The sequence below is a fragment of the Musca domestica genome, unplaced genomic scaffold (genome assembly GCF_030504385.1).
Source record: "Musca domestica strain aabys unplaced genomic scaffold, Musca_domestica.polishedcontigs.V.1.1 4, whole genome shotgun sequence".
In the NCBI taxonomy this organism is placed as follows: domain Eukaryota; kingdom Metazoa; phylum Arthropoda; class Insecta; order Diptera; family Muscidae; genus Musca; species Musca domestica.
The window spans coordinates 10,687,604-10,710,440 of record NW_026712328.1 but is presented as its reverse complement, the minus strand read 5'-3'; the positions used below and the strand labels follow the sequence as shown (position 1 = coordinate 10,710,440).

The following is a 22,837-nucleotide window of genomic DNA, read 5'->3' as shown; positions in this document are numbered from 1 at the left end:
TTATTGTGATGTTATGTTTTTAGTAATTGAATTGTATAGTGAATTATATGAAAATTAATTGGATGTATTAAAAAGTAAAAAAAGAAAGTTAAAATAAAAGTTAATAATGCAATATTTAACACCTCAATAACTTTTTTCCATCATTTCTTCTTTAGATTCACACATTTAATTTTAAATCACTTCTTTATAAATATCTGTTACAAACAATTAGCTCTATACGAAATACTGAATAAAATAAAATGTCAGAAAAAATGCCAAGCACTATTATCGTAAAATGCCACCGTGTAAAGGCGCGAAGATTTACGCAGAAATTTTAAAAGAGAATTGATAAAAATGCCAGCTAAAAATTGCACCGTGTAAAGGCAGTGTTACTTCAAATAAACCATTTGTAGTAGGTTAACCCTGAAAAAATTTCTAACGTAAACTAAACATTAGTGAAAATTTGTATGTATGGGTCACACCTACGATGCATGAAGCATATTCTCATTGGCGACGTTTTTTCAAAGGCAATGGGTGCGTACAGCTGTTGGATACTGGGAAAACTGTTCATTCTTTAAATATTTTTTAAATAAATTTTCGAGCGCGATTTTTTTCTGTACCACTTTTTCATCCAGATACTGTTATTTCTTTTTTTAAACACATGACCAAAATTGCCAAAAAATTATCGTTCTTTATCAACATTGACTGCACAGCACGAAATCAAAAGTAAAATGAATGCCTGAACCATGTCATGTACACGTACACGATTTTGATGTCATGCATTTTGACCGTCTACAAGCATTTTACATCGGTCGCAAAACAATGATTCCATTATTTTTTAGATAATAAGCATTCAAATTTGTATTCATGACCGAATTATTACAAGATTGCAGCAAAACAACAAGAAATGCAATTCATATACAACCACATAGATAATGGTTTATTGGAAAGTTAAGCAAAAATGTTAGGTTTTAAGGAGCAAGTTGAGTTTAGGGGCTGTGCTCTGATCATTTTGAAATTTTTACCACAGGTAGGTATTTTTAAACTGATTACGGCAATATAAATTTTTTGTGGGGGAAATAACCGGTTACCCGGTTATTGGACCCGAAAGTTCAGATACAATGTTCGGTTTTTATCCGGTTCCACTGAACCGATACAAACAAAATGGGTATCATTGGAAAGCTTATGAAAATACCTATCCAACAAGTGGTCACATGAACCGGTTACAAGAACCGGTTCCAGAGTAATGCAAGAAAATTGATATTTTTTACCAGTACTTTTTGAAAAACCCATAAAAACTCAAAAATGGACCCATTATAAGGTATTAAAATCTACATACCGTATTATAGCCAACAATATTGCCTTTCCAAAATGGTATCATACATGTTGATATCTTTTGTAGTTCCGAAGATATTAGTGATAGAAGTCATTAATTTGCAATTTTTTCTCCAGTCAAATGTATCTAACCTCTATAGCATTTTTAAACAGCCGGCCTTCGGCCGGGGTTTGAGATTTTCTTCTCTGGGGTATGTCCAACACCGGCTACGCGATCGCTAGTTTTTCTTAACATCGTAATCTTTGTAGGTAGCCGGCCTTCGGCCGGGGCTTGAGATTTTCTCCTCTGGGGTATGTCCTACACCGGCTACGCGATCGCTAGTTTTTCTAAACATCGTAATCTTCGTAGGTAGCCGGCCTTCGGCCGGGGCTTGAGATTTTCTCCTCTGGGGTATGTCCAACACCGGCTACGCGATCGCTAATTTTTCTAAACATCGTAATCTTCGTAGGTAGCCGGCCTTCGGCCGGGGCTTGAGATTTTCTCCTCTGGGGTATGTCCAACACCGGCTACGCGATCGCTAATTTTTCTAAACATTGTAATCTTTGTAGGTAGCCGGCCTTCGGCCGGGGCTTGAGATTTTCTCCTCTGATGTATGTCCAACACCGGCTACGCAATCCATAGTTTTCTAAACTTTTATAATTAAAACACCTTTTATTCTTAATCAATTTTTTTATACTTTTTCTTAATAAATAACGCTAAATTACAAACTATATGAACAAATTAGGAAACAAACTTAAATTAGAAATAACAATAACAATAACAAATTTAAATATTAAAAATTAAACAATTAAACAATTAAAATTTTCCTAGGTGCGCCTTCTTTTTTGAGGTGGTGCGTCCTCATCTTCTGAACTATCGGACTCCTCAGGAGCACTCACCTCCAATACCATATAGGGTTCCGCTGAATCCATTTGGAATTCCTGCCTTTGCTTTTCAACTTTACTATTTGTGGGGTCATAAAGTTGACCAGCAAAGCGCAGGAATTCCTCAAATGGATTTTTCAGATTTGCGTGACACCACCTCAAGAATATAAATTTCTGTATATAACCGTTGAAAAATATTTTTCTACGGTTATATGCAGAAAGTGATACCTTGAGGTGGCGCCACAAACCCTCTATGGTATTAGTGTGGTGCCCCGTTTCGGGATCCACAAAATGTTCAGAATGGTTCACCTTTCGATGGGTGTACCCCTCCTCATCCAAGGTATCATAAGCCTACAAAAATAATATTTATTATAAAATAAATATGTCAAGATATTATATATTCTTACCTTCCAAAAATCGGAAATAATCACGGAACCGGGTCTTACATACTTTTTAATGAGGGGCAGCAAGGTTTCTTTCGAGCGGTCTTGAACGGGAACAATAAAGCATTTATTTGTTTCCCGTTCAACACCGCCGAAAACCCATTGCCCCTCAACAGGATGGCCACGGTGGTACTTCCTCTTTCCGATTTTAGACTCGTCGATCTCGACAATTATTCCAGGGCCGCCTATTTGCAATTGCGTCTGGAATGAACTAAAGACAACAACTTCTCTACAGAAGTTGTTCCAGTCCACTGCAGTCCGCTTATCAATTTTCGTCTCCCGTATTATGTCTTTGAGAGGGCCTCCCCTCTCAACCCACATAAAACTGAAGACGATAATTTGGCAAATTGAGAGATGCGAATTATCAAAAAACGTTCCTTTTCGTAAGGAACGTTTCAGATTACAACTCCCAGTTCGACGGCCCCGAAACTTCTTCTGACACCTAAAAATAAATATAATAAGAACTTGAAATTTATAAAATATAATTTACTTACCTCCAAATCCACCCATCGCAACAATCAACGTATGGACCCAGCTCCATGCAATGCCCACGATTGCATTTTAATTGTCCAACATCAGGAATTAATCCCCACTTCTGCAATTGGTGGAGGGCACCTTCAGATAACGCTCCACTGCGTTTATAATCGAAAATTTTATAAATTTCCAAAAGTTCGACACTTTCCATTGTAACGAAAATTTTAATTAAAAACTAGCTAAATTATAACGGTACTTTTTAGATATTCCTTTTCCACCCACATTCGCAGAAATTCTTTGTATCTTAATTCCCTTTCTACTCAGTTTCGTGAAAAGGAATGCAAAAAATGACGTTATATTAAAAGCACTTTTTAATCAACACCGAATTCAAACCAAAACAGATTAACAAAAACGTTAAACCCGACATAAAACTTGGCTTCACTCATACTACTTTCATAAGTAACAACTTTAAAAGCCAATATCTTCGGAATTACAAAAGATATCAACATGTATGATACCATTTTGGAAAGGCAATATTGTTGGCTATAATACGGTATGTAGATTTTAATACCTTATAATGGGTCCATTTTTGAGTTTTTATGGGTTTTTCAAAAAGTACTGGTAAAAAATATCAATTTTCTTGCATTACTCTGGAACCGGTTCTTGTAACCGGTTCATGTGACCACTTGTTGGATAGGTATTTTCATAAGCTTTCCAATGATACCCATTTTGTTTGTATCGGTTCAGTGGAACCGGATAAAAACCGAACATTGTATCTGAACTTTCGGGTCCAATAACCGGGTAACCGGTTATTTCCCCCACAAAAAATTTATATTGCCGTAATCAGTTTAAAAATACCTACCTGTAGTATAAATTTCAAGTCAATCCGAGCACAGCCCCTAAACTCAACTTATGCCGGTTTTAATGCATTCATATCCTTCCTCTCAATGTTTGGATGTCAACAGTAAGTACAAATCCTGGAACACTTCAAGAAATCGATAGGAAGTAGTGGAAGAAACAACAAGGGATATTGAAATCAAATATACATATTCATATGCAAAGTTTAAAAACATGGATAATGCGGTTTCACATTTTCTATACCTCGAAAAAAGTTTTCGTATCATCGGCGTTGACGTTTTGTAAAGTATATCAACTTTTGCCTCCAATTATCGGGAAAAGTTCACATTGTACTGACGTGATATATATTGTATATACTTGATATATATCAAACAAGTAAAAAAAGGCCTGGCCGAACTTTTTATACCCTCCACCACTATGATTAGCAAAGTGAAATGAATGATCAAAGATGTAGAATACCTTATACATTAATACTTAGTATGTAAATCTGTTTTAATCGAAATAAATAATAACTTAAGTAGCGAAACCCATATAATTTTGTATTATGGGGGCTTTACCTAAACGTGGACCAATATAGCCCATTTTTAATTAGTCTGTATATAAAACAAACTTTTGCGCCAAAATTTCAACAAAACGCCTCATAATTTTATTCTAATCAGTAATTTGTACACCTTTTGGGGTCTCCGACGAATATTTCGAGGTGTTGCAAACGGAATGACAAATTTAAAATACCCTCCATTGTATGGTATATGGGGCACTATAGTGATTTACTCCCATTGGATTTCAAGTATAAGACTACCAAATGTAGTGTCAAAATGCATTGTTGTGATTGAAATCAGAGAAAAGATAATAGCCAAAAAATGTAAACAAATTTTGACATTTCATCTGGTTACAATTTGCAGGAACAACTTGTAATTGCGCCATGTCTGAAATAGATTAAATCGTAGTAGTTTTTGCACTATTATGATTTCACTTCTTTGGATTCCAAAAGGTGGACTTACTAAACGACCTTATGTAGGTTATGTTTAAACACAAAACATCTTATGGGATTTTACACTAATATTACAATTGCTGCTACTTTCAATTTTTAAATGTGAACATTTAAATTTTGGTGCGTATGCGGTTGCTTCTTTCCGGAACCTTATAGGATCTACTACATTTGCAATATTTTGGATATCATAAAAAAAGTTATCATATGCTCTGTTCCAGAGTCTGCAAAAAACTACTAGTTTTGCAATTTGTTTAAGTATCATGAAAGGATAATCAGTTATCGTAGTAAAAACGTTATCATTCTTTTATTATTATTTAATAACATCTGCAACACAAAATAAGAACACAATAATTAACAAGTAAAAAAGCAATAAGTTCGGCCGGGCCGAACTTTGAATACCCTCCACCATTTGGAACGAATTAGAAAATTTTCAAAAAAAAAATCCATTAAAAATTCTTTTAAAATCTTTAAAATATCTAATATAGGAAGGTGCCGATATGGGGGGATATACGATATTGTGGACCTATAAAGACAAATCTATGTCTGCGTGTAAAGTACTCACAAGGAACTCCTTGTGTGGATTTTCAGATAATTCCATTGGAAAAAGTGGCTAAAATCATCAAAATACGGAATATAGGGGAGTACCGTTATATGGGGGATATACAATATTGTGGACCTATATAGACAATTCCGTTTCAGGGGTAATGTGCTTACAAAGAACTCCTTGTGTGGATTTTCAGACAATACGATTGGTAAATGTGGCTAAAATCATCAAAATACCGAATATCGCGCGGTATCGTTATATGGGAGCTATACGTTATCGTTAACCTATATAGAGAATTCTCGGTCGGGGGGTAAAGTGCTGACAAAGAACCCCTTGTGACCATTCCGTTGAAAACTATGGCTAAAAACATCAAAATACCGAATATCGGGGGTACCGTTATATGAGGGCTATACGATATCGTGGACCTATATAGATAATTCTCTGCCGAGGTATAAAGTACCCACAAGGAACTCCTTGTGTGGATTTTCAGACAATTCCGATGAAAAATGTGGGTAAAATCATAAAAATACCGAATATCGGGGGTACCGTTATATGGGGGATATACGATATCGTGGACCTGTATAGACAATTCTCTCTCAGGGGGTAAAGTACTCACAAGGAACTACTTGTGTGGATTTTAAGACAATTCCATTGAAAAATGTCCTAATACTGTACCAAGTGAAGCTTTATGTTGGGATATCGATTCCGCACCAACTTTAAAATACCGATCGTGAGATATTTTTTTTTTGTATGAATAAATCTGGATTAATCAATAAATCCCTATAGGGATTAATTACCTGATGTTTGTTTTTGTATGTATAGTAGAGTATCCAATTAATCGGGGTTAGTCTTTGTTCGTCTAAAAAATTAATCTACTTTGGGGTTTTTAATTTGTTCGATTAATTGTTTAAGAGTCTTAAATTGCTCGAATAATTCGATTTATCCTATAAGTCGAACAACTCGAATTTAGCGTGATTTTTTTTAAAAACGAACCTAAAATAATAATTCATGTAAAATCAACAACGCTTAATAAAAATAAAAAGGTACATACAAAATGAGATCCCGGTATTACATTAATATCCCGTTGTATACGATATTATGGACCTATATAGACAATTCCCTTTCAGGAGGTTAAGTGCTCACAAAGAACTTCTTGTGTGGTTTTTCAGACAATACCATTGGAAAATATGGCTAAAATCATCAAAATACCAAATATCGGGGGGTACCGTTATATGGGGGATATACGATATCGTTATCCTATATTGATAATTCTCTTTCAGGGGATAAAGTACTCACAAGGGAATTTCAGATAATTCTATTTAAAAATGTGACTAAAATCATTAAAATACCGAATATCGGGGGGTACCGTTATAGATATAGCCCATCTTCGAACTTGACCTGCCTGCAAGCAAAAGAGAGATCTGTGCAAAATATTATCTTCCATCTTAATTCGTTTTGACTGTAGCGTGATTACAACAGACGGACGGACAGGGTTAAATCGTCTTAGAATTTTACGCTGCTTAAATGATTATTTCGATGAGTTACAAACGGAATGACGAATTTAATATACCCTCCATACTATATATGGTAGAGGGTATAAAAAATAAGAATTTATTTAACACGTTGAGTGCCGTGTGTTATTTTCTACGGCACTACACTAAAGTGGATAAATACTATACTATGGCACCTAAAAAAAGGTCATTTTGTTTAACTTTGAGAATTTTCACTGCATTTTTATTTTGTAGCTTCCCATTTCTTCATGCGGGAACTGCGACTTAGGCGAGTTGCTTCATTTTTTTTTTCCTGGCATTCAAGTTTGTTTGCTTCACTATTAGCTCGTAAACTTCTTCCGTAAACATTACTTTGAAAATACCTGCTGGCATTATTGAACTCGAGTTCACATTGGCTAAGACTGGTGAAGCGGCAGTGTCAGCGAATATAAATGTTTTTAGCGAACTTCCAGTTCCCATAAAAATATTGAACATCCATTTTGCGCTACGAACTGTACTTTAGAGAGACTACACAAAAAAATAAATAAAAATAAAATATAATCATGTGACAGCCGGCGGTATACATGGCACCAAAATAAAATTGTATGATCTAAGTGCTACATGGACAGCCGGCTGTCACGCTATATAACGGTACAAACAACACACATAAACAAAAATCTATTTTCACAAATAACTTTTGTATCACTAAAGAATAATTTTTACCTGTTATTAATTATTGACACCTTAATAATATATTTTGAGTTTGTACGGTGGCACTCAACGTATATGTGGTTAGTACAACTTATGGAAAAAATAGTCTTCATATAACAGTTTTCATTTAAGTGGTAATTTTCGAAAGTTTTTTTTTGGAAAATTTCAAGTTACTAAAGCTTCTGGCCACCGAACATAGCTTTTTTACTTGTTCCTTTATGATATAGAAAAAATCCAAACTTTTAGAATCCTGCAGGTTCTGGAACAGAGCAAAAATCTTACTAAGAAAATGTAGTCAGTCGAAATTATAGAAATATTGAGCTATCAATTAGACATATTTTTGTGCAAGAGGGTTAGTGTAGACCGATTTCATTTCTTCCCATACGAATGGTTTTTGTTACAGATCTAGGTCTTTCTCCGTCAGTGACCAATCCTCAGTTAATACACTTGGCAACTAGCTGTGTGTATAAATTGCTATTTGAAATAATCGATTATTTCAATTAATCGAAGGAGAATTCACCATGCAATTACATCGTTAATTGAGGGTAAAAACCTCTAGTTATATTTTATATTATTGTTATATTGAATGGGGTTATATTAATTCAGCACTCAGCAGTCTGTCTTAAAACTAGATTTGTAAATTCTAAATTATATATGTATATCATTTTGCAATTAAATGAAATCTTTAGCAACTGAAATTAAACCTTTTGAAACGGGAATTAAACCTTTTGCAAGAATGCTCTATATACATAAGAGATCTGCTGTAAAAATTACACAAGCTGAAATGCGGGATTCTTTACTAGGTAAGATGAATAGCTATAACTAAATAACAATAAAATAAAGCAAAATTTTGCATCTCTGTCCTGCTTATTTAAACTATGATAATATGGTCCAATTTTTCTTTCAATTTCTGATTTAGCCTTAAGTATTAAAAATATTTTATATTTAATCATTTTAAATGAAATTTATAATCTTTTCGGTTGCAGAAGGTTCAATTTCAAATTCAAAAATATTCATTTCAATTACAAAGGGTTTGATTCCAATTTGCAAATGCTTTAACGCCGGAAATCAGAGCTAGTTCCCGGTTTCATATCCTGATGCTATGCATCGATATAATTAATATTGTCTTTAATTGCTTTTTATTAATTACATTGTTTTCCATAATGTTTATTCGCTGTAATGTAATTTTCACTGCAATATAGTACTGAACACACAACATCTTGAAACCAGCCAACACGAAATAATCATTACTTCATTCCCTAACTACCAGCTTTTCAGCTAAAATTCTTTTCCTCGAGTTAAATGGAATTTTTTTATACAAAAAAGGTTGTAGCTAATATATACCAATAAGTTTGTAATTTTCGAAATTTTACCTAAATCAAATAAAACTCAGAATTTATATCAGGTATTAATTGATAAATGAAGAAATCTTATAAAAAGTGTATAATGGTGACATCGTGTGATTATACTTAACCTTTCGACTCGAATTCCGCGTGTACCAATAATAATTTTTATTATCAAAAGTACAGCCTACTAAAAGCGTGATTGAGAAGGCTACATTGGAAGCTCTATTACTCTCTGAGAGGGCAAAACATTGTCATTCTACCATAATCTGAAAGAAATTATTGGCGTGGCTGATGTTGGTCTTGAGTTTCAAGAACTTTTCCCTATCAAGTAGACTTCAAAAAGTATGCAGAAAGGAAGAAAATTGTAATATCATCTGAAAAGCTAGATAACCAATCATCCTAATCTAACAAACTAACTGACAAATGTAGGGACTTTAGACAAAATTTTAGATGGGTGCATATCTTAAGTCGAAGATATGGTGGGTTTTTGAGCACTGACTCCCGAATATCCGAGGAGGATAGTTGATGTGGGGATTGATCATTTTGTGTCTTCTTCTGTTTAATTGATCCACTGGAGAGTTTCAACTGTCATCGGTAATATGATAGATCAATTGTTTTTACATTTTGTTGTTTATTTTTTTGTTTACCAAAAAGGAAGTCTATAAAAAAAATTATATACGTAATTTAAAGCCAATGTCACAAAACTAATCAATCAAACATTTTTAGGATAATGAGTTATCAGCACTTGAATTGTTTTGGATTGCAACTTATTTACTGCTACCGATTAGTTGTCCAGATAAATCAGAATAAAAGTCACATGTAAATTACATGCTGGTTGGTTCTTAACGATAGTCTTTTTGAATAACAATCAATAGAATGAGTTTTGCTATTTTTTATCAATCGCTATTTATAACGATAATTTAGTTTGTTTTATTGTTTCAAATCCTCGTATAGGAACTTTACACTATTTATAATTGAGTTTAAAAATGTTAGATAGATGCAAATATATCTCTTATTCTCTATCATTTGAAATACGTTTGTGAATTTGTCTTCATAACGGAGAAAACCACCCCCCCAAACTCAAATTTTGAGAACGTCCGTTGACGTCAATATGTCAGCGACAAAGAATGTTGGTATTGATTGTAGATACAAGTTGTTGGAAGAACAAAACATGGTGCTATTGTCGGAATACAACAGAAATTGTCTTGAAAGTCAGTTATATAATATCTCCGAATGGTCAACCTGTAAAAGACATTGCTCTCTAGCAGAGATAAGAAAATAAAAGATTAAGCCAGGCAAAATAATCGTGATAGACCGCAAGGACCTTTTATAAAATCTTACAATACACGTATTAATGTACGAAATCTTTCCCAGGAAAGATTCCAAAATAATAGTTCTGATTGGGAAACTGTTAGAGAGAATGGGGTGGAAGCTAGTTTCCTGATATACAAAAACGTCCTGGTAAAACTTCTAAACGAATAATAGATTACGATCATATTAGCCGCATAGTAGAAAACACGGTAGCGAAGATGATACAAAATTTAAATTTGACACACTCTACAGCAGAAAAAGGTAACAACCATTCCCAAAATGTCTTTTTTTTGAATAGAGATTCCATATCAAATGTAACACCCGGAATTAATATTCTCTGAAATAATAACAGAAATGTTGCGTGACTTGATAAAACTGTGAAAAAAGAGGAATTAATTCAAATTCTTACCCGCAATTTGCAAAAAACTAAGCTCCTTTCTGAATCCAGAGCCCAATAAAACACCACCTTTACAAAATTTGAATGCCAAATTCAATACAATTAACGGCATAGATTCAAACCCCAAAATTTCCATTCTTCAACATTTATACCCAAAACCATATAGTTAAATTAATTAAGAATAGTCTCATATTTCCTTTTCATAAAAGGTGGGAAAACTATGTAAAACGAAGAAACGAAATTTATGAAGCTTCAGCTTTAATATGTTTCATAGAAATAAACCGAAAAGATTAATTATTTCCTAATTCGAAAAAACGAGAACAAAATTGATCCACCATAAAATTAAGGTTGACGAGCAACCCCCGTACAACAAAGATATTACCCCAGCTGTAGAAAAATGAATGTATCAAGACGTGGATGTTATCTCTGTGGGTAATTGAGCCCTCTTCTTCATCTTGGAGCTCACCAATGAGGTTGGTTTTTAAACCGAATAAAATTCGCCTCTGCCTGGCTGCCAGACGCCTAAATTAGGTGACAATAAAGGACACGTATCCTTTACCCAGCATCAAGGTTATTTTTTAGGCTCTCTAAAGCTCATATTATCACAAAGCTAGGTCTAAAAAATACCTACTGGCTAATTGGTGTTACCGAGTACTCGAACCTTTTTACAGTCCCCGGGAAACCTCTCTACCAATTCCTTGTAATACCTTTCGGGTTCGGCAAATATGTGTAGACTAGCTCATTACCCCCCTGAAGCTGGAAAAACTTCTCAGTAGTGAACCCATTCTCTCGAATCTAGAATTCACAAAGAAGTTCTTGCATTGTGATGCACGCGATGTCAGCTGATGAAATTGCTTCCATTCAAATTACCGAGCCAGAAAGCGCACTTTGATACTAAAGAAAACATGAATTTGCCTAAAAAAAAAAAAAAAAATCTCTAGACCCTTTTAGCGAGTGTAAGTAGATATATTATATAATAGACCCCTATCCGCGTACCAAGCAAGGATATATAGAAATTTGGATTATATTGGATAATCTAACAAAGTTTCATTGGCTTCATTTCATTATATTTTTGAAACATGTGTTATATATATATGATGTACCCGAAACACTTTAAAGTGACAACGGCTCACAATTTAAAGCCAACGATTTCAATGCACTTTTGACTTCTCTAGGTATAATACATCCACAATCAAATGCTTCGGAGCATGTAAACCGTTCCATAATCGCTGGAATATGGAATTATGGGACCGATACATGACCTTTATTGATTGCTCGTTAAGGAACACCACTCATCAAGCTATTAAAAGTTCCCTGTATAGAGCACTTTTTGGACTTGATATGGTTACCCATGGGAGTTCATACAAACTCCTTAGGGCTTTGGATAGTCTCAATGAACCGAGTGTCAAAAAAGTCGTGATGATGAACTTCAAGTAATAAGAGTCAAATTAAGAGAACGCCTAGCTCAATCACATGAGACAAAGGCTAATTAATATAATTTTCAGTAGGTGGTGACGTTTTCCCAAGGAATTTCTCTGAGTTGTCAAATTGGGAAGTTTAACTCAAAATTGGCCCGTTATTTATCAAAGCGAAAGGCAAGGAGGTAAATGGTGATAATTATTACGTCTTACAGGACATTGACTGTAATAATACAGGAACGTACCATGCTAAGGATGCTAAGTCATACTTCTCCCCCTAATACTACAACAACGATGAAGCAGTACGTGGTTTGTAATAACATTTTTTTAAAAATTTAAATATTATTAATTTTTTTTCGAAACACTGTTTATTTAACGCGCTATTCACTGCAATATAGTACTGCACACACAACATCTTTAAATCAGTCAACAACACGAAATAATCATTACTTCATTCATTAACTGCCTGTTTTTCAGCTGACAGCGGCTTAACGCGTAGGCATCGTGACTGCAATAATAGATTCTAAAACTCCTTTCCTCTGTAACCTTCCTCGAGTTAACTTGAATTTTTCTTTTCCACAAAACAAGTTGTATCCAATATACTATTATATTATATACTCAGTATTTATATTAAGTAATAATAATAAATCTTATAAAAAGTGTATAATGGTGATATCGTGTGGATTTATTTATTGTTTTTTTTTTTAGTCTCATCTTCAGAGTACTTCACCTTTCGACTCGAATTCCGCGTGTCCCAATAACCATATTTATTAACAAAAGTAGAGCCCAATACAAGCGTGATTGAGAAGGCTACTTTGAAAAAGTTAGAAGCACGGGACTCTCAAAACGACTCGCACATCTAGTACATGTGGAAATTCCAAAGTAGATGGATGTGAGATCTTCCAATCAAACGAAATTTACGGTCTATAATCCCGACGAAATTTTATCGGAAGAAATCACCGACATTCTACCATAATTTGAAGGAAATTATTGGCGTTGCTCATGTTGGTCTTAAGTTTCAAGAACTTTTCCCCATCTAGTAGACCCCAATAAGTAAGTAAGGTCATAATCTGTTTAGTTTTAACCTCTAAATATACTATTACCAACATCATTATTATCTACAGAACTGTCCTGATGACCCTGGGTTTTGCTTTCCAAATGTGTTCCCATAATCCAGTGTAAATCATCGTAATCCAGGGTAAAATACAATTAATTGCATATCAGAAACCACCTTAATTTAATCTATTATTTCATCTTTTCCAATCATCATAATTAAAATAGAAAAACAAGTAAAAAAGCTGTAAGTTCGGCCGGGGTAATCTTTGAATACCCTCCACCACTTGGAACGAATTTGGCAATTCTCACAAACAATAAAATTCGTTAAAAATTCTGTTAAAATCTTAAAAATACCAAATGTAGGCGTTATATTAGGGTCTATACGACGAGGTGGACCTGCATAGCTAACTTTCGTCATACCCCATTACAATATCCAAATGCGAAACTTAAAAAAAATCGGTGAATAATATAGCTAAAATCATCATCAATACCGTTATATGGGAGCTATACGAAGACGTGGACCTGCACATAAAATTTCCTGTCTTTGGCTGTATTATCCATTACGAACTTCAAATACCAAATTTGAAACAATTCCGGTGAATAATGTCGCTAAAATTATTAAAAACCCGAATATCGGAAGGTACCCTTATATGGGGGCTATACGAAGACGTGGACCTGCACAGACAATTTCCTGTCTTAGGCTGTAGTATCACCATTTCGAACTTAAAGTACCAAATTTGAAACAATTCCAGTGAATAATGTCGCTAAAATCATTAAAACCCTGAATATCGAGAGTTACCGTTATATGAGGGCTATACCAAAACGTGAACTCACATGGCCCATTTTCAATATTGCAGTCATAATATACATTTGAGTAAAATTTTATCAATCTACTTTATTTCGTTGAGAAGCTAGAGTGATTTCCACAGACGGACCGACATCGCTAAATCGACATAGAATTTTATGCTGATCTACAATATTTATACTTTGTGGGGTCCAAAATGTATATTTCGAGGAGTTACAAACGGAATGAAATACTTTATATATCCTTCTACTATGCAAAGCAAAATAACCCATTATCTTAATCTAAGAAGCGCCAATAGAGGACAAGGCCTCATTCAGCAGCTACAGCGACAAACATGTAAGTGGAGAGTTGTACCAAGAAAACGTTTATTATTGTATCCTTGTACCATTATTATTATTGGTATTGATTTTCCTTTGCAATCATTGATTTTGATTTGCGATGAGTGACTGTTTTGCATAGCAACAAGAAACCATTGTTGAAGTGATCAGAACTATTTGTTTTTGTTTGGTTCCGATCTTCATTTTTTTTGTTCTTTCCTTACTTCCCAACGTAATGTTTGCTTGTATCATGTTTTGGCTGTGCGCTACAGTCATTCGATCGTACTCGACATTCAATCGAATCATTTGTCATTTAATATTATTAAAGTTAAATATTCTTGTATCATGAAATTTATATTTAGTGTAACAAATATTTACCTACGGGTTATTTCCTATAATTTACAATTTATTGCTATAAAGCTAACCGGTTTATAGCAATAGAAAAAACATTTTTTAAAATATCTTCTAGGTTTTCTTATTAGTTTCTAAGTGGGTGTGAACATTTAACCAACTAACTTACAAATGTAGGGACTTTAGACTTTTGTCTTGTTTTAGGGTGAGAGAGAACAAGAATTCCCCCATGTTGGCTAATGGCTAGCTTCTTCAATGAATCCCGTTTATTCCCGTTCGTTCAATATTCAGAATTGTCAACAACTTGTTAACTATGATCAATTGGTATAAACATGCATACGTAAGGCAATCTCCAGCGATGTGAAGGAGTAAACAATATGTTTATGCTGTGATGGCGTTTAAACAAGTAGCAACAATATGCGTAGCTGGAGCCTTTGGGAGCGCCGTTAACGGGTAAAAATCTAGTTCATGCAAAAAGACCGCTAGTAAAAAGGTAGCAGCAACATACGTCGGTAAAGAACAATCAAGCGCAAGTAAAGTTAAAACAACTTGTTTACGCGAAGGGATATCGAAGTAAAAGTTACCAATAACATGCCTCGGTAAGGTATTGTCAAGCGCCGCGAAGGATATGTTTACACAAAGGGACATACAAAGCGAAGGTATGTGAAAGCACACCGTCCTGAAACCGATGCCTATAAAAGGAGTGGCCAGCTGTGAGTGGGGATCAATCAAGTGAAGACCGGTGACATAATCAAGTGCGTGAGTTAATTAGGCAGTGGCCTCTTATCAACAAAGTGAGTTTCAGTAAGCCACTCAGCCACAGGGTTCCGATCCGTAGAAGAGCTGCAGGTGGATTCGCAGAAGCGGAGGGAAATTAGCAATAATCTACTCCCGCGAGTTCTGGAGCCCGGCCTAGGACCCCCATAATATGTGAAACAGAGGGTTTCCCAAGTCGCCGCTAGGCAGAACTTCAAATTTGCCCAGATAATTTATAGTTGAATAATAAAACAGGGTATCTCTGCCAAAACAATCCTCCTTATTAAAGTCGCTGACATACACAAATCGTGCCATGACAGTAGAGCCCGAGCAGGGACAAGAGTAAAGAGCAAACATGATACTACTAGAGAGGTAACTAACGGTTTCCTAATATACCTACCACGTTGCGTACATTATGGGAGAATTGGGGAGCTATTTATATGAGTTCGGGTGGAAATAAACGGGTCGGTTGAGGAAATGCGAATAGGGTTTGCACTATTTCTGGGAGTGGAGCATGATAAAAATGTTCTCGGAAGGCTATTGCGTTAGCAGGAATTTCATATGCAGTCCACATCCAGACAGGACAGTAAGTGCAGCGTATAATCCAAGAAAACGTCAGCTCTTGTGGTGACTAGTTCTTGTGGGGTGACATCTCCTCTGAGATAGGCAGCCCAACACAACTAGCCTCACTTGGTGATCAAAGTAAAGCACCGCCAAACATGCATATTCGAGCCGAAGCCAGGCAACTTCGTAAGTGGAACGTCAGATTCGATGGAGCCCAGGACCCTTTGGATTCCTTGATCGAGTGAAATAATCGGCCAATATGTACGTCCTACAGTCGGAAGTTCTGAGAGACAAGGTTCTAGTGTTGTTGTTGAAATCAGGCAATTTTATTTTGTTGGCAGTGCGGACGATGTAGTGTGTGCACTATAGACTGCTGTTGCAGTAACTCGGCAAACGAGAGTCGCACTCGTCTATTGAACACATCCCCTCAATTGAACACATCCCTACACATGCAACCAAACAAACTGGTGGCAGCCTGTAATGGATAGGTGGGCCTTTTGGAGCGCCGCTAAGGTGTAAACATCTTGTTTATGCAAAGGGACCGCTAGAAAAAAGGTTGCAACATCATAAGTCGGTAAGGAATCAACAAGCGCCATTAAAGTGAAAACAATTTGTTTACGAAGGGATCACGAAGAAATAGGTAACAACAATTTGTCAAGCGCAGCGAAGGTGTACGCAACATGTTTACACAAACTGATTAAGAACTGCCTGTAGCAACAACATACAGAGCGAGCATGCAACCAAACAGACTGGTGGCAATCATTGCGATTGGAGCAATTCGGATTGCGCCCACAGTTTACACAAGAGCCACGACTTCCTCCATCAGTGAAACCTGCGTGGCCATATTGGGGTCTTTATCGGTATGTGCTTCCTCTAGTCAAGATAAACAGAAAATACAAACGTATTTGGGCAATGAGCCTCAGCAGTTCCGTGATATAAAGGGTGTTTTTTAAGCTAGATAGAACTTTAAATTGTAAAAAGTATCATAAAAAATTAAATTTTGATGAAACTTTTTTTAATTGTTTCAGTATACTTTGGCAAATCATCATGAGAGACCAATATATGCGTCGTTTTTTCGACGATTGGACTCGAGAGCAGTTGGCAAATGACCAGTTGTTTTATCGCAAAATTATGTTCAGTGATGAGGTGCATTTTTGGCTTAACGGGTTTGTTAATAAGCAAAATTACCGCATATGGAGTAAGACCAATTCATAAGAGACCCTACAGACTTCATTACATCCAGAAAAATGCACCGTATGGTGCATGGATGCAAGAGTAAAATAATTTGTATGCACAGTTTATAGCAAACGTTCACAATAAGATACTGCAAGTGCGGCTTTTTTAAGTTTAATGGTTTCCTTCGATTTGTGAGAACAATCAGGAGTCCCGGGCTTCATAAAAATACAGGAGATGTTATTGGCGTAAAAAATCACACCAACAGTTTCTTTAAAAAATTATGAATTGTCTCTAGGGCAACTTTATTTTATATAAAATAATAATTAAATATAATTTGTAGCTATATGCTCCCGATGGGATAGTAAAATCCTTATTAATCTTCTATATATATAAAAATCAATTGTTGTTTGTTGGTAACGGAATCAGTTGAGAACGGCTGGATCGATTTGCATAATATTTTGTACAAACGTTCGTCATACCCCGAGTTAGGTTTTTAAAGAAAAAAATATTGATCACGCCCACTTTTTGCCCACTATTTCGATTTATCTAAAATCCTTATATATACCAAAATAATGAAGATATCGGGTTGAAAATTATTACACGAGATATTGTTGACTTCCCTTCCAACCCTAAGTATTTATTTGGGGGCTGAGGAACTAACCACGCCTACTTTTTAATCTAAATATATCATCTATAAAGAAAGAAAATTCTGTTAGTTACTACGCTTATAACTTAAGAACCGCTGGACTGATTTTAACGGTTCATACAAATTCGGAATTGTCTCCTAGCCGAAAAGGATAAAATCCAAAAAAATCGCGTAAAAATGTGATATATTAACATTTTCATTTTGACTTTTGAAATGTACAATAGTAATGTTCTTTTTGTATGATATTTTTTTCATTTTGACTTACTTTTTCTAATGTACATTTGTAGTGTTTTTTATATTTTATTTTTGAAATCGAATATTAAAACCAATTTATTTAATTGACATGATTTCTTGAGAACAGAAATTGAAGGCGGGTTACATGGAATTGTAGTACCGAATTATGTGGTGGCGAAACGGAATAGATTATATTGAAATAATTTAACGCGGTCACACCAAAGTTAAAAGATAATTATTTTTTCAAAATCGCTAAAAAATCACGAAAAAAAGAGATCTCATTGCAAAAATTCACAAATAGGGAAAAAATCGAAAAAACATTTCTATGGAATCGAATTTTATAATAATAGTGCATTCTATCGACAAACTTTAAACTTCGACTTTAAAAAATCATCGAACAAGGTGAAGATTTTTTTCTCTTTTCAGTTTGCTTTTTTTTATCAATTTTGAATAATTTACAATTTTTTTTAGTTTGGCTTATCATATTGAATTCAGTAGATTTTTTGTAAACAAAATAAAGAATTATTTTCACAATATAAAAGAAAGTTATATTAGGTACTACGCTTATAACTAAAGAACGGCTTGACGGACTTTGATAATTCATACAATTTTGGAATGTTATCCTGCCAAAAATCGCGGTAAAATATGCCAATATAAATGTGAACGAAAAACAATCTCTTTGATGTTAGAACGAAAACTCAAAAAATGCAATTCATTGGGTCTGCAATCAGTAAATATGGTATAGCGAATTGAACATTTAGTAAAAAAGGATTTATATCCTTCCAGAAATTCTTCCTTAACTTAATATTTTAAATCGCTTTTGCAGGTCATGATATATGACTTTCGTTTAAGGGTATAGCCCGATTTCGAGTATAGTTTACATTTTAACCATATTTTGAATACTCATTTCAGCAAAGGTTGGTAATTTGAGAAGGAACAATCCTCGCAAAAAATGAATACGGTTTGGTATAACCATCAATGATTTAATATTCGTAATTACTTTGATCGTCTTTGAATTATACTATCATGAAAAATATGAACTTTTAAATGACATAAATAAGTAAATTCCATTCTTACGGTAATGGTTGTAGAAGAGTACTTATCTTTGACTATTCTGAAATCATTCTGCCCCTAATTATGAGGTGGACTAAGGTGGAGGTGGACTAATTCCACACAGCACGGTATTCTCAACGTTGTAAATACAAATCCCAAATTACAGCTAATTTGAAGGGAAAATTTCGCTAAGCTCTTTACAATACAAAAAATTAAGTTTCAACATGGGATTATTATAGATGTTATATATCATATAGGTTTTTAACACTCAATTAAAGCCTACGACTGAATAATAAGATCAAGCTATTCAAACTATCTAAAAGCGACGGTGGGTGATTACCTTTTATAATTTTTGCCATGAATGTTTTTCTATTTAGAAATTACTATGGAGTTGTTTTACTTATAATAAAAATTGTCCCGCTCACATAAGTCTATGCTCTATTATGCTTTAGAAAATATGCACTAAAGACTAAAAGTACTGACCGGCAATGCGGACGGGGCCTGCTAGAAAAAAATATAATTAAGCCCTCCATTTAGATTTATCTAAAATCCTTATATTTGCCAAAATAATGAAGATATCGGTTTGAAAATTATTACACGAGATACTGTTGACTTCCCATCCACACATAAGTATATATTTTGGGGCTGAAGAACTAACCACGCCTACTTTTTAATCTACGCCTACTTTTTAATAATATATATATAAGAACGTTGTTTTAGTTACTACGTTTATAATTCAAGAACCGCTGATCTGATTTTAAAGATTTAGACAGATTCGGAATTGTCTCTTGGCGGAAAAGGATAAAATCCAAAAAAATCGCGTAAAAATGTGAAATTTGAGTATTTACATTTTGACTTTTGAAATGTACAATAGTAGTTTTATTTTGCATAATTTTTTTCCATTTTGACTTACAATTTTCGAATGTATATTTGTAGTGTTTTTTTTTAATTGTAATATTATGTGTAGTCTGTTCGGGGAGTATAAAGCGACAACGGACAAAACTGTTATTTATAGATATAAGCTATAAACAAAATTATGTTAATTACTATTTTTTTAAATCGTTAAAAAAATCACGAAAAAGGACATCTCATTGCAAAAATTCTAAAATCGGGAAAGAAAAATGAAAAATTGTTTAATGGAATCGAATTAGTACATAGTACAGTCTATTGACAAACTTCGTAATGACCTTTAAACATTTGCTGTAAAATATAAACGAACCAGTTAAAGATTTGTTTTATTTTTTTCAATTTGCTTTTCTGTTTTTGTCATCTTTATATAATGTACGATTTTTTTCAATTTAGCTTAAGATATTGAATTCTATTGTTCTTTTTTTTTTTTTTTTTTTTTTTTTGAAAAAAAATAAAGAATTATTTTCACCATATATAAGAAAATCATGTCAGTTACTACGCTTATAACTCAAGAACGGTTTGACGGATTTTAAGAATTCATACAATTTCGGATGTTATGCAAAACGATATTAAATGACAATCTTTCATGCCTAAAATTGTCATATAGCTTTCAACTGCAGGACCTACATCGTGCTTCAGCTGGTAAATGCGAACACATTTAAACAAGCAAAAATGACCGACAAAGCGTTATGGGGCTCATTTTAAAACGTGGACTCACTTCCTTCACATGACAATAATCCGTCCAAAGACAACTCAAAATGCTAAATTCATTGGGACTGCAATCAGCGAAATACCGAATATAAAGCGAATTGGACATTTAGTAAGAAAATAATTTCTTCCTAAACTTTCAAGATACCTTAGATTGCTTTTGCAGGTCATGATTTGGGTCATAGCCAGATAAGAGTATAACCCGATTTCAAGTATAGTTTACATTTTAACCATATTTTTCATACGAATTTCGGCAAATGGTGGTAATTTGAAAAGAAACCATCATCATCAAAAAAATTAATTCCCATCTTTCGGTAATGGGTGTAAAAGAGTAATTATCTTTGACTATACTGAAATCATTCTGCCCTCAATTATGAGGTGGACAAAAATAAATATCAGGCAGCACGGTATTCTAAACGTTGGAAATACAAACTCCAAATTACAGCTCATTTTAATGGAAAATATTGCTAAGCTCTTTAAAACACCGAAAATTGAGCTGAGTTTTCACATGGGGCTATTATAGACGTTCTATATCATAAAGGTCCTTAACACTCAAATTAAAGCCTATGGCTGAAAAATAAGATCAGGCTATTCAAAATATGTAACACCGACGGTAGGTGAACATCCATAATAATTTTTGCCATGAATATTTGTTTCTATTTAGAAATTACTATGCAGTCATAACTTTTCATTAGATGAGTCAGATCTGTGATCTATTATGCTTTAAAAAAATCATTAAAGACAAAAATTACGGGCCGGCAACGCGGACCGGACCAGCTAGTATTATTATAAATGTTAGATATAGTATACGTCGATTTAAGATCTTTTCACTATTATGCAGCGCGGTAGAAAACAATTCTCTTAACACCGACGATCGAAATAGAATAACTATCTAACAACAAAAGCATCATAATTGTTAGATCAATGTACAATTTTTTTGTTTACATAATATTTTTGCTTTCGTTGGTTTATCTGTTACACGTTGTTTTCTTATTCGTTGTTGATGTACATAACTATTTGAAGAAAGGTAAATGACATGAAAGTGACAACAACACCAACCAAAATGAGGCAGTTAGAAATGAGAGATCAAAGTCCATCCACTGTTGAACTTAAAATTATTTGAGTGAAAGAAGAATAAATATATTAGAATATTAATAGGGATGTCAGTTCGGATAATTACGTTTAAATTTAGGTATAAGTAAAATAAAAAATTTTAAAAGTAACAGAAACAAAAGACAATTTCGTAAGGGAATATTTTCAAACAAAAATAAATGCATTGTGCTCTTCAACAGATTTCTCACTCTAACTGCATCTCAAAGTTTCTGAAAAAGAAATGATTTTATTTTTATTTGTCCATTGACTTCACTACTTTTTATGCCGGTTGATTTCGAAGCTCTCTCTTCCATCTTTCTAGATCATTAAGGTATTTCCAACGCATAGTGCTTGTATTGACTGTGTTTGAAACACTAAAGCGGGTATTGTATCGACATTGTGCTGTCGCTCCGGTGTTCTTTCTAGATTGAATATTTGTTCATAGCATAACATAAGCGGACACACCGCATAGAATACGACAAACCGACTAAAGTTTCCCAAGTGCTGCGTGCAAGAGACTTGAGAACCTCGTTCTTAGGTTTAATCATACACAGATAGCTATGGAAAAGATGTTTTGTCCAACTAACTCTGTCTTGAGGGGAAGGCTGACAACATACCTGCCCTCTGAATCCCGACATGTGGTACGTTTTTAATTGGAAGAAGGGCGACAAAATTGGACGTTAGGAACTTCCTACAGTTCCCAAAACCGACGAAGAATCTTTATAAGATCTTCTTTGTCAGATAGACCGACTTTAACAGAAAAGACTTATAGATGTTGAGGGGGAATAGAACCAGTATTGATCCAACAAAAGACCTATTTTGTGCTATTAAGGGGCCTAATACATTAGTGTTAATTCCCTGTACCAGGATTTTCGAATGAAGATCTGCTCCCAGCAAAAGGTCAACAGGGCGGCTCTTGAACAAATGTGGAACATCCAAACGAGAAACGAAGTCGCTATTGACAGAAAAAGAAGGCAGACTGCCAGAGATGGAAGGTAAAATCAGGGCC

General features: G+C 34.3%; 1 protein-coding gene and 2 long non-coding RNA genes across 13 annotated transcripts in view; 2 read left to right on the top strand and 1 right to left on the bottom strand.

Annotated features, from left to right (window-relative positions):
- Positions 1-948: 948 nt before the first annotated feature.
- On the bottom strand, positions 949-4,007 carry LOC105261751 (uncharacterized). Its single transcript, XM_020036508.2, has 3 exons — positions 3,116-4,007; positions 2,586-3,063; positions 949-2,529 (listed from the first exon to the last, which is right to left on the bottom strand). The coding sequence occupies exons 1-3, from the start codon at positions 3,304-3,306 to the stop codon at positions 2,122-2,124; spliced, it is 1,077 nt and encodes a 358-aa protein (XP_019892067.1). The 5' UTR covers positions 3,307-4,007; the 3' UTR covers positions 949-2,121.
- A 4,264-nt stretch (positions 4,008-8,271) lies between these two features.
- On the top strand, positions 8,272-8,952 carry LOC109613903 (uncharacterized). The gene is made up of 2 exons (XR_002195257.2): positions 8,272-8,492; positions 8,676-8,952. It is a non-coding gene; the product is annotated as an uncharacterized LOC109613903 (long non-coding RNA).
- A 3,642-nt stretch (positions 8,953-12,594) lies between these two features.
- Positions 12,595-22,837, top strand: part of LOC109613902 (uncharacterized) — an 88,843-nt gene continuing 78,600 nt past the window's right edge. For 6 of the 11 annotated variants that reach the window (XR_009343033.1, XR_009343036.1, XR_009343031.1 and 3 more), the window contains exons 1-4: positions 12,595-12,656; positions 12,870-13,214; positions 13,286-13,359; positions 13,443-14,358. This is a non-coding gene — a long non-coding RNA (uncharacterized LOC109613902). Of the gene's footprint in view, positions 12,796-12,869; positions 13,215-13,285; positions 13,360-13,442; positions 17,024-22,837 lie in introns of those variants that run through there. The other 5 variants (XR_009343038.1, XR_009343030.1, XR_009343035.1 and 2 more) reach the window with 5 other exon arrangements.

Bases quoted from the DNA above. Each gene is read 5' to 3' on its own strand.
- LOC105261751 (XM_020036508.2), bottom strand. From the start codon at position 3,306: ATGGAAAGTGTCGAACTTTTGGAAATTTATAAAATTTTCGATTATAAA. The intron at 3,064-3,115 runs GTAAGTAAATTA...ATTTATTTTTAG, and splicing joins TGCGATGGGTGGATTTGGAG to GTGTCAGAAGAAGTTTCGGG. The intron at 2,530-2,585 runs GTAAGAATATAT...TTATTTTTGTAG, and splicing joins TTATTTCCGATTTTTGGAAG to GCTTATGATACCTTGGATGA.